This window comes from Heptranchias perlo, chromosome 43 (genome assembly GCF_035084215.1).
Source record: "Heptranchias perlo isolate sHepPer1 chromosome 43, sHepPer1.hap1, whole genome shotgun sequence".
Lineage (NCBI taxonomy): Eukaryota > Metazoa > Chordata > Chondrichthyes > Hexanchiformes > Hexanchidae > Heptranchias > Heptranchias perlo.
The window spans coordinates 9174912-9187531 of NC_090367.1; the positions used below are offsets into that span (position 1 = coordinate 9174912).

Consider the following 12620-nt stretch of genomic DNA (forward strand, 5'->3'; position numbering starts at 1 on the left):
AGCATCGAATTGCACCGTGCACCGACACACCGAGCATCGAATTACACCGTGCACCGACACACCGAGTATTGAATTACACCGTGCACCGACACACCGAGCATTGAATTACACCGTGCACCGACACACCGAGTATTGAATTACACCGTGCACCGACACACCGAGCATTGAATTACACCGTGCACCGACACACCGAGCATTGAATTACACCGTGCACCGACACACCGAGCATTGAATTACACCGTGCACCGACACACCGAGCATTGAATTACACCGTGCACCGACACACTGAGCATTGAATTACACTGTGCACCGACACACCGAGCATTGAATTACACCGTGCACCGACACACCGAGTATTGAATTACACCGTGCACCGACACACCGGGTATTGAATTACACTGTGCACCGACACACAGAGCATTGAATTACACCGTGCACCGACACCGAGTATTGAATTACACCGTGCACCGACACACCGAGTATTGAATTACACCGTGCACCAACACACCGAGTATTGAATTACACCGTGCACTGACACACCGAGCATTGAATTACACCGTGCACCGACACACCGAGTATTGAATTACACCGTGCACTGACACACCGAGCATTGAATTACACCGTGCACCGACACACCGCGTATTGAATTACACCGTGCACCGACACACCGAGCATTGAATTACACCGTGCACCGACACCGAGTATTGAATTACACCGTGCACCGACACACCGAGTATTGAATTACACCGTGCATCGACACCTAGTATTGAATTACACCGTGCACCGACACACCGAGCATCGAATTGCACCGTGCACCGACACACCGAGTATTGAATTACACCGTGCACCGACACACCGAGCATTGAATTACACCGTGCACCGACACACCGAGTATTGAATTACACCGTGCACCAACACACCGAGTATTGAATTACACCGTGCACCGACACACCGAGTATTGAATTACACCGTGCACCGACACACCGAGTATTGAATTACACCGTGCACTGACACACCGAGCATTGAATTACACCGTGCACCGACACACCGCGTATTGAATTACACCGTGCATCGACACCGAGTATTGAATTACACCGTGCACCGACACACCGAGTATTGAATTGCACCGTGCACCGACACACCGAGCATTGAATTACACCGTGCACCGACACACCGAGTATTGAATTACACCGTGCACCGACACACCGAGTATTGAATTACACCGTGCACCGACACACCGAGCATTGAATTACACCGTGCACCGACACACCGCGTATTGAATTACACCGTGCACCGACACACCGAGCATTGAATTACACCGTGCACCGACACCGAGTATTGAATTACACCGTGCACCGACACACCGAGTATTGAATTACACCGTGCATCGACACCTAGTATTGAATTACACCGTGCACCGACACACCGAGCATCGAATTGCACCGTGCACCGACACACCGAGTATTGAATTACACCGTGCACCGACACACCGAGCATTGAATTACACCGTGCACCGACACACCGAGTATTGAATTACACCGTGCACCAACACACCGAGTATTGAATTACACCGTGCACCGACACACCGAGTATTGAATTACACCGTGCACCGACACACCGAGTATTGAATTACACCGTGCACTGACACACCGAGTATTGAATTACACCGTGCACCGACACACCGAGTATTGAATTACACCGTGCACTGACACACCGAGCATTGAATTACACCGTGCACCGACACACCGCGTATTGAATTACACCGTGCATCGACACCGAGTATTGAATTACACCGTGCACCGACACACCGAGTATTGAATTGCACCGTGCACCGACACACCGAGCATTGAATTACACCGTGCACCGACACACCGAGTATTGAATTACACCGTGCACCGACACACCGAGTATTGAATTACACCGTGCACCGACACACCGAGCATTGAATTACACCGTGCATGGACACACCGAGTATTGAATTACACCGTGCATCGACACCGAGTATTGAATTACACCGTGCACCGACACACCGAGCATTGAATTACACCGTGCACCGACACACCGAGTATCGAATTACACCGTGCACCGACACACCGGGTATTGAATTACACCGTGCACCGACACACCAAGTATTGAATTACACCGTGCACCGACACACCGAGTATCGAATTACACCGTGCACCGACACACCAAACTGCCAAGCCTCACCTTAGCTATGTAGCAAACCAATTGGACTCGAGCTATTCTGGGACCTGTTTTCTCTCTCATCAGGTCAGCCTGTAAATGCAGCACACAGCTGGAGTGATAATGGTGTGAAAGAGCAGGCCCCCTTACATCAGTCTCCTGAACTCGGCTCACCAGAGGCAGCAGCAGGAGGGATTCTTGGCTTTTTAACCAGGTGCTTTTGCTATTTAATTCATCCTAGTATTTCAAACTTGCTACACATCTCAATCTTTTATTGGATCATTTTTTTACTAACTATATGAGGACCTTAGGCTCAATCTACGCTGAGTGAGCTGGGGCTGCATGAGGACACGCTTGTTGGACTCAGCATCCTTAGGCTAAGGAGGAGAAAATTCACTGAGCATTCCTGCTCTTAATTATTACCCTGTATCCCAAGTCCCATTTACCCGCACCAAGTCCTGTTCACCCATCACCTCCTGTGCTCGCTGACCTACATTGGCTCGATTTTAAAATTCTTATCCTCGTTTTCAAATCCCTATCTCTGTAACCTCTTACAGCCCTCCGAGATCTCTGCGCTCCTCCAATTCCGGCCTCTTGCGCATCCCCGATTTTAATCGCTCCGCCATTGGCGGCCGTGCCTTCAGCTGCCCGGGCCCTAAGCTCTGGAATTCCCTCCGTAAACCTCTCCGCCTCTCTCTCCTCCTTTAAGACGCTCCCTAAAACCTACCTCATCAACCAAGCTTTTGGTCACCTGTCCTAAAATCTCCTTTTGTGGCTCGGTGTCAAATTTTGTCTGATAATCGCTCCTGTGAAGCGCCTTGGGACGCTAACGACGCTGTATAAATGCAAGTTGCTGTTGTGACTCCGCCACTCCTTGCTGGAAAGTGTAAGGGTGTGAGGACGGGATCACACTCAACGCTGGTGTTGATCACGATGGAATAGCCTGCCAATACTCACTCCCCACGTGAAGAATGGCCACGTGGGTGGCTGTTGCACGAGTAACTGTGTGCCAGCAAGAGTCAGCACCTTCAGGACCGGAGAGCTGAGGGCGAGGGCTGGGATCTCTGTGTCCCGTTTCAGTTAATTCCTTGATGATAAAGTATTTACAAATGCAGTAAATGCAAATTGTTGTAATAACTGTTCACAATATGGTGGAAGATTTAAGTTGCAAACACTGAATGGGAACATAGTGTGACGCCTGGAAGGTTTAGTGCTGGTTGCCACTGCGACCAGGACTGTGTCGCGATTAGCACTGGCCAAAGATAATGGCTCCTGATGGCAATCCAGTGCCCTCTGCTGGAAAGTGCAGTCTGCACACTGGGCTGTGACACGTTCAAGTAAAGCTGTTGGACTATAACCTGGTGTTGTACGACTCCTAACATTTGTCCACCCCAGTCCATCACCGGCATCTCCACATCACGATTAGACCCGACTGTGATGCCCCAGGACAACGGAATGCCTTTGCCGTCTGCCATTAGTTAGACTTTGCCCCTGCATCCTTCAGCTCAAATACTTTGTTGCCCACAAAGTTGGTGAAAGCTGACAGCGGGGCAGCGAGGGGAAGGGGGCATCTGGGACCTGAGGGAACAGGGCAAGCAACAGGGTATCTCCCTAACCTATGAGATGTAAGGATTGGGAATGAGAATGAGGGTGAATTGAAGGGGGTCAATTCAATGTGAAATCAGGTACAGAGACAGAGAGAGGGAAGGAAAGATTGAATTGAGAGAGAGAGAGAATAAAGAGACAGAAAGGAAAAGTAAGAATAAAAGTTGAAAATTTGACGCTTTTAAAATCTCCCTGGAAAAATTCAAAACCTGAAGGAATGAGACTTCACACTTGCAATAGTTAACGTTCGGTGCCCGAGAGGTCGATTGGCACGTCCCACATCGTCAAAAGGATACTTGTGCTTGAAATGACGAGACTTAACTTCCTGTGGCGAGTTTTAATGGGCAATTGATACAGCAAGTTAATAAAAACAAAACCCGGGGAGCCTAAGGGCGCGATGCCGTTTTTGGCGAAGTTAACGGCAGAGCGGCGAAACTCGGACAGCAACTTTCGGACGTTCACGTTTAACCGCAGACCTGCTCCTCGCCTGAAGTTGTCGTACCATTTACCCATAAATAACGGCAACGCCGTTACACTTGGCCGTTATTTTGACAGCAGATTCTGGCCCAATAGAGTCCTGAGCGGGTTTCCGTGGGAAAGGTAACTGAAGTGGTGCCCACATTCCCGGCGATTTATTAATGGGTTGAGTCACTACCGACTGCGGAGCGGAGCAGGTTTCACAGCAGTCGACAAGCTCTCAACACCGCACTTCTTTCAGCGTGGTCAATGCGGTCCTTGGCGTATATTATTCAAGTACAGTAACATTTATGTTGGGGTAGTATTTTCCGGATATAATGTAATGTTGTGAGTTCTATTTAAAAAGTTTGCACAGGAGGTACGTGGTCCAGATTGCAGGACCCTCAATCCTTTCGCATTTCTGTACCAGTTTTAAGAGAGTGATGGTTCACCGGCCTCCAGGCACCTCCCCCATTCGCAACAACTACTTGCATTTAAACGGCGCCTTTAACGTAGTAAAACGTCCCAAGACGCTTCACAGGAGCGATTATCAAACATAATTTAACACCAAGCCGCATAAGGCGATATTAGGACAGGTGACCAAAAGCTTGGTCAAACAGATAAGTTTTAAGGAACGTCTTAAAGGAGGAGAGGGAGGCAGAGAGGTTTAGGGAGGGAAATCCAGGCAGCCGAAGGCACGGCCGCCAACGGCCAAGCGATTAAAATCGGGGACGCGCCAGAATTGGAGGAACGCAGAGATCTCGGAGGGTTGTAGAGGCTGGAGGAGGTTACAGGGATACGGAGGGGTGAGGCCAGGGAGGGATTTGAACACAAGGGTGAGAATTTTAAAATCGAGGCGTTCCTCCAGACCGGGAGCCGATGTAGGTCAGCGAGCACAGGGCATGACGGGTGAACGGGACTCGGTGTGAGTTAGGATACGGGCAGCAGAGTTTTGGATGAGCTCAAGTTTATGGAGGATGGGAGGCCGTCCAGGAGAGCATTGGAATAGTCCAGTCTAGAGATAACATGGGTGAGGGTTTCAGCAGCAGATGAGTGAGGCAGGGGCGGACACGGGCGATGTTATGGAGGTGGAAGTAGGTGGTCTTGGTTACGGAGTGGATATGTGGTCAGAAGCTCATCTCAGGGTCAAACAGGATGCTGAGGTTGCGAACGGTCTGGTCCAGCCTCAGACAGTGGCTGGGGAGAGGGATGGAGTTGGTGGCTTCACCAGAAGCCCTATCCCATCCTCAGACAACCCTATCCCCCCTCAGACATCCTTCTCCCCCATTTACACTCCACCCGGCACCCTATCCCCCCTCAGACATCCTTCTCCCCCTTTTACACTCCCACCCGGTGCCTCTTCACTTGAATGCCGCTATCTTGGAGCACCGGTAGCAAACTAAAAGTCATGGGAGGGGGCACGGTCTGTGTATGGCCTTCTGTTCCCCCCCCCCCCCCACTCCCCCTGCCAACCACCTCGCCTTGAGAATCATGTCTAGGCGGATGGGACAGCCCGTAGACCAAATGTAGGCGATGCCCCTCCATGATGGGAGGGTCAATCAGAGGTGGAATCATCTTCCAGCTGGGCCCAGGCAAGCACTAGCTGAGGCCAATGATGGGTAGCCCAGAAAGGAAAGTACTTTGAAGTTTTGCGTTAACTGATTCTGAAATCTGGCGACCTTTTTGTTGCAGTGCTTTCTTTCCGTTCCGAATGATTTTTGGCAGAAGGCGATCACAGCAGAAGCTGCCACCTCGGCCCAGAATCGGCAGTCTACGAGCATAAAGACGTGACCAGATCAGGAGTTAAACTCTTCCTTTCAGCACTGTGTATTTGCATGGTTTTAAAATTGTTTCTCTTGTCATATTTGACACTGAATCCATTCGAAAATATAGTAAATATAATTATAATTGTTAACTTGAAATGTCTCTGGGCTGAGGGACTGTTCCACCAGCCTCTGATACCTCAGCCATGTTTGATGTCCAAGTCCAGAGAGTGAGGGCTGGCAGGCTATCTCACCATGGCCATCTCACAGCCGAGTCCGATCCAGTCCTACCCTTATCCAATACCCCACTTGTTCTTTCCAACCTGGGGACAGGAGTCTGGCTGATTCCTCCCCCCTCTCTCTCTCTGACCCAGGGACACTGGGGACGGGAGTCTGGCTGATTCCTCCCCTCTCTCTGACCCAGGGACACTGGGGACGGGAGTCTGTCTGATTCCTCCCCCCTCTCTCTCTCTGACCCAGGGACACTGGGGACGGGAGTCTGGCTGATTCCTCCCCCCTCTCTCTGACCCAGGGACACTGGGGACGGGAGTCTGGCTGATTCCTCCCCTCTCTCTCTGACCCAGGGACACTGGGGACGGGAGTCTGGCTGATTCCTCCCCCCTCTCTCTGACCCAGGGACACTGGGGACGGGAGTCTGGCTGATTCCTCCCCTCTCTCTCTGACCCAGGGACACTGGGGACGGGAGTCTGGCTGATTCCTCCCCCCTCTCTCTGACCCAGGGACACTGGGGACGGGAGTCTGGCTGATTCCTCCCCCCTCTCTCTGACCCAGGGACACTGGGGACGGGAGTCTGGCTGATTCCTCCCCTCTCTCTCTGACCCAGGGACACTGGGGACGGGAGTCTGGCTGATTCCTCCCCTCTCTCTGACCCAGGGACACTGGGGACGGGAGTCTGGCCGATTCCTCCCCTCTCTCTGACCCAGGGACACTGGGGACGGGAGTCTGGCCGATTCCTCCCCTCTCTCTGACCCAGGGACACTGGGGACGGGAGTCTGGCTGATTCCTCCCCTCTCTCTGACCCAGGGACACTGGGGACGGGGGTCTGGCCGATTCCTCCCCTCTCTCTGACCCAGGGACACTGGGGACGGGAGTCTGGCTGATTCCTCCCCTCTCTCTCTGACCCAGGGACACTGGGGACGGGAGTCTGGCTGATTCCTCCCCTCTCTCTGACCCAGGGACACTGGGGACGGGGGTCTGGCCGATTCCTCCCCTCTCTCTGACCCAGGGACACTGGGGACAGGAGTCAGGCTGATTCCTCCCCTCTCTGACCCAGGGACACTGAGCCTATCTCTACTGTAACCCCAGCTGAGACCAGTTAACTTGGCACTGCCCAACAGGTCGAACCTGCAACCTTTCTGGTCTATAAGGTGTGTTTATTCCGTAACAAACCATCAATACAGTTGTAATATTACATTCAAATTGTATCTTGAGGCAAAAAACGTTTGAATACATTACAATCCCTATCAGATGTGACAGTTGTTTTAAGCATAGTTCCTGTTAAAGTTATCCATTGCTGTAAAAGCTAGGAACGTGTACAATATTGTACGCTGTGAGTACCTCTCGGCAGTGTAACACTGTTTTCTATACACGGCTTAATAAAACAGTTTTGAGGACCGTTGAATTTTAGAGCTCCCTCCTGCCCTAGCACAGCCGTATGCGGTGGAACCATTCCACACTCCACCTGCTAAACCTTTAGCCTTACTGTACACTGCTGCCACACATACAATTCCAGTTCAGCAATTGACAATGCTGGCTGACCTTTACCCAGGATCCCAATCATTGAATCGTCCAGTTACATCGAGTCTACAGCACAGGAACAGGCCATTCGGCCCAACTGGTCCATGCTGGTGTTTATGCTCCACACGAGCCTCTTCCCTCCCTACTTCATCTCACCCTATCAGCCTATCCTTCTATTCCTTTCTCCCTCATGTGTTTATCGAGCTTCCCCTTAAATGTATCTATTCTATTCACCTCAACTACTCCTTGTGGGAGCGAGTTCCACATTCTCACCACTCTCTGGGTAAAGAAGTTTCTCCTGAATTCCCTTTTGGATTTATTAGTGACTATCTTATATTTATGACCTCTAGTTCTGGTCTCTTCCCCCACAAGTGGAAACATCTTCTCTACGTCTACCCTATCGAACCCTTTCATAATCTTAAAGTCCTCTATCAAGTCACCCCTCGGCCTTTTTTCTAGAGAAAAGAGCCCCGGCCTGTTCGGCCTTTCCTGATAAGCATATCCTCAGTTCTGGTATCATCCTTGTGAATCTTATTTGCACCTTCTCCAATGCCTCTACATCCTTTTTATAATACGGAGGCCAGAACTGTGCACAGCGTACAGCACAGAAGGTGGCCATTTGGCCCATTGTGCCTGTGCCAGCTCTTTGAAGGAGCTATCCAATTAGTCCCAATCCATCTGCTTTTTTCCCCGTAACCCTGCAAATTTCTCCTTTTCAGGTATATATCCAATTCCCCATTGAAGTCAGACTGAGGACCAGGTGGGCAGACAACAGGTGAGCATAGGCAGCATCTGAATGTAAACCATTAAAATATCACTGTACCACACAGGGTTAACAAAATGAGCGCACTGTACGTGTAGAGTCATTGCTGAGGCAGGTATTTGATCAGGGTCAATCTGCCCCTCCACCCTACCGGTGTCAGCTCGGCTCTGACAGTGTCTCCCCATCCCCTCTGAGTCAGAAAGTCATCGGTTCGAACCCCACTCCTGAGACCTGAGCCCATAAAACAGTGCCGGTACTGAGGGAGTGCCGCACTGTCGGAGCCACCGCCTTTCGGATGAGACGTTAAACCGAGGCCCCGTCTGCCCCTCCCAGGTGGACGTAGAAGATCCCTATTGACAAAGAGCAGGGGGCGTTCGTCTCATGGCCAATGTTTATCCCTCACCCAACACCACCATCTCGTTGCTGTTTGTGGGATCTTGCTTTGTAAAACATTGGCTGCCGCGTTTCCCTAAAATAACAAGTGCCCGTGCTTGAAGAGTACTTTATTAGCTGTGAAACGCTACGGGGCCTCCTGAGGACGAGATACAAGTGCAAGTTCCTGCTTCAAACATCTGCAGCTCGTGCTGCAAATCTGCACCAAGAATGGGATGGGATTGTGAGCCGATAACTTCTCTCCGGGATGTTTGGCTGAAGCGGCACGTTGTTGGAGTGAAAATGAACACAGTGGCGTTAAGCCGTCTTACAACTGCTGCAGAAATGAGCAATATTTGTTCCCACCTCTTATAATCTTCAGGCTTTTAAAATCTCGACCCTGGCACTCAACAAAGTTCCCCACAAGAGGGTGCTATCAAACACACTCAGACATCGGTCGAGGGTTTCCTCCATGTAAAAAGCGCCTTTCACAACCTCAGGACGTCCCAAAGCGCTTTACAGCCAATGAAGTACTTCTGAAGTGCGGGCGCTGTTGTAATGTAGGAAACTCGACAGCCAATTTGCGCACAGCAAGATCCCACAGACAGCAACGTGATTTTTTTTTTATGATGTTGGTTGAGGGATAAAATATTGGCCCCATGGAATAACTCCCCCGCTCTTCTTCAAAATAGTGGCCGTGGGATGGTTTACGCCCACCTGAGAGGTTAACATCTCATCCGAAAGACGGCACCTCCGACAGTGCTGCACTCCCTCGGTGCCGCACTGGGAGCGTCAGCTTGGATTTTGTGTTCAAGTCTCTGGCAGTGGGACTTCGAACCCACGACCTTCGGACTCGGAGGCGAGAGAGACGGTGATACCATCCCCCTCCCCCCACCCCGAGCCACAACGATGTGTTTGCCTGGCGCTCCTTTTTAATGTGTTTTTTTTCACTTTAAACCCAGGTGAAGGGCTAAGTAACCACCACGATTCGAGAGTAGGCGAGCAGGTGAGAAGTGGTGGCTTTTAAAAAAAAAACAGTCGATCTGGTCATTTGTCACATTGCTGTTTGTGGGATCTTGCTGTGCGCAAATTGGCTGTCGCGTTTCCTACATTACAACAGTGACCACACTTCAAAAAATACTTCATTAGCTGCAAAAAAAAAATAGCCCGCAGACTGTCGGAGGAAAGCAAGACAGAGGGAGGTGTGGGGAGGACCCACAGACTTGAGGTCCTGGGAAAGAATGATTTCGAGCAGCAGAGCGCAGCGTTTAATACAATAAAAAAATCACAGTAGGTACAGCGCAGGAGGAGGCCTTTCGGCCCATCGCGCCTGTGCCGGCTCGTTGGAAGACCCATCTAATTAGTGCCACTCTCCTGCTCTTTCCCCCATATCCCGTTTGTTCCCTTCAAGTGTTTATCTAATTCCCTCAAATAAGGCGGGAGGCAGGGAATGCTTCCTCCCACCTCACTTAGATCGATGCTCCCAGGCCAACGCAGGCCCCCACCCCCTTAGCCTCTTCCCCAGAAACCCCTAAATCCCAGGGCAGAAGTTAAGGGGAGACGCCCCTTTGCGCCTGCGGAAACGTGCGTTCCCCAGGGGGGCAAAGATTGGGCGAACAAGCCCTAATAAATATAGGATCAGCCCGCGAGTGGTTCAGAATGTACTGCTGAAAAGCAAAAGGATTTTAGATGAAAGAATCTTTCGTAAAGCGGACGGTGATACACGCAGAAGATGTGAAATTCAGACTTCAGAGCTAAAAACACGAGCGACCTGCACTGTGGTTTATACCATACAAATTCTTTCACGTTACAGGCGTTTCTCTGAAGTGAACAAAAGAATACAATGGGAATATAACAGCTCCCAAACCTTGTGAGGTGAGGCACTAATAGCTCCTTATTATAGTGTTTTTGAAGTATTCCCCTTCATGCTTCAACAAATTACGTTTCTTTATTGCACCTTATGTTAGTCTGCAAACATTAACATTTCAAGCAGTCTGTTTTTATTTCATAGTAAGTGAAATCACAACATCGTAGAGGTTTACAGAGGGACTAAGCTCACTCGTGAACAATATGGGGGTAGTACTGGGGCCCTGCCAGCTCCGTTGGACCTGTAGCCCAGTGGTGGGCGTCTATCTCTCTCTCTCTCTCATCTTTGAGTCAGAAAGTCATGGGTTCGAGCCCCGCTCCAGAGACTTGAGCCCATAATCCAGGCCGACACTCCCCGTGCAGTACCGAGGGAGTGCTGCACTGTTGGAGGTGCCAACTTTCGGATGAGACGTTAAACCGAGGCCCCGGCTGCCCCTCTCAGGTGGATGTAAAAGATCCCATGGCCACTATTGGAAGAAGAGCAAGGGGAGTTCTCCCCGGTGTCCTGGGCCAAAATTTACCCCTCAACCAACATCAAAAACCGATTACCGAGTCATTTATTTAATTTGCTCTTTGTGGGGTCTTGCTGTGTAGAAATTGGATGGCCTGTTTGCCTGCATAATAACGGAAGCTGCATTTGAAAAGTACTACATTGGCTGGTGACGCTCATTGGGATATCCTGAGGATGAGAAAGGCCCTTCTTTCAAATCTTTAAAATAGATTTTGGACTTTTAAAAGTTCATATTACTTCACCCCTGTCACAATCACAAGCAATGCTCTCCACTTGCCTGGATGGGAGCAGCTCCCAACAACACTCAAGAAACTCAACACCATCCAGGACAAAGCAGCCCGCTTGATCGGCACCCCATCCACCACCCTAAACATTCACTCCCTTCACCACCGGCGCACTGTGGCTGCAGAGTGTACCATCCACAGGATGCACTGCAGCAACTCGCCAAGGCTTCTTCGACAGCACCTCCCAAACCCGCGACCTCCACCACCTAGAAGGACAAGGGCAGCAGGCCACATGGGAACAACACCACCTGCACGTTCCCCTCCAAGTCACACACCATCCCGACTTGGAAATATATCACCGTTCCTTCATCGTCGCTTGGTCAAAATCCTGGAACTCCCTTCCTAACAGCACTGTGGGAGAACCGTCACCACCCGGACTGCAGCGGCTCAAGAAGGCGGCTCACCACCACCTTCTCAAGGGGCAATTAGGGATGGGCAATAAATGCCGTGCTTTGCCAGCGACGCCCACAAAAAAAGAAGACACTTCGAAGTTTGTGGAGAGTCACACTATCAGCTCAACACATTAAAACAAAATACAGCCTGCACCACTCACAGGTTACAGGTAGACAGACCCAAGCAACACATCAGACAACACCTGACTGAACTGTCATGACGGTGCCGGATAAAAGATGTTTCGGGTAGGAAAAGTAACTGGGCATAAACATGGGTGAATGCACCCTGGAGCAGCGAAGGAGCTGCTTGCCACTGCTTTTCTGGCATCAAGACTCCTGACTGCCAATAATTTAAGGCGACCTGAATTCAAGGGGCATTATAAAGTCATACGGGTAGATTTTCTGCTTTGGACGCAATCGGGAAATTGCGCTGGGTCATTTACAGTTCAAGTTGCCGATAAAAATCGTTTGCATAATCACAAACGTAAAATCTCCCGTGAACCAATGCAACCCGGCAGCTTAATAGAACGAAATCATTCACTTCTTGTTTTCTTGAAAGATGTCCTTGCCATGGAGGGAGTGCAACGAAGGTTCACCAGACTGATTCCTGGGATGGCAGGACTGACGGATGAGGAGAGATTGGGTCGACTCGGTCTATATTCACTC

General features: G+C 50.5%; 1 protein-coding gene across 1 annotated transcript in view; it reads left to right on the forward strand.

The window, feature by feature from the left end:
- Positions 1 to 7650, forward strand: part of LOC137306527 (membrane-anchored junction protein) — a 52079-nt gene extending 44429 nt beyond the window's left edge. The window contains exons 9-10 of the mRNA XM_067975794.1: positions 2272 to 2398; positions 5938 to 7650. Coding sequence (XP_067831895.1) covers positions 2272 to 2398; positions 5938 to 6028 — 218 coding nt within the window. The 3' untranslated portion in view covers positions 6029 to 7650. The remainder of the gene's footprint in view (positions 1 to 2271; positions 2399 to 5937) is intronic.
- The last annotated feature ends 4970 nt before the right edge of the window (positions 7651 to 12620 follow it).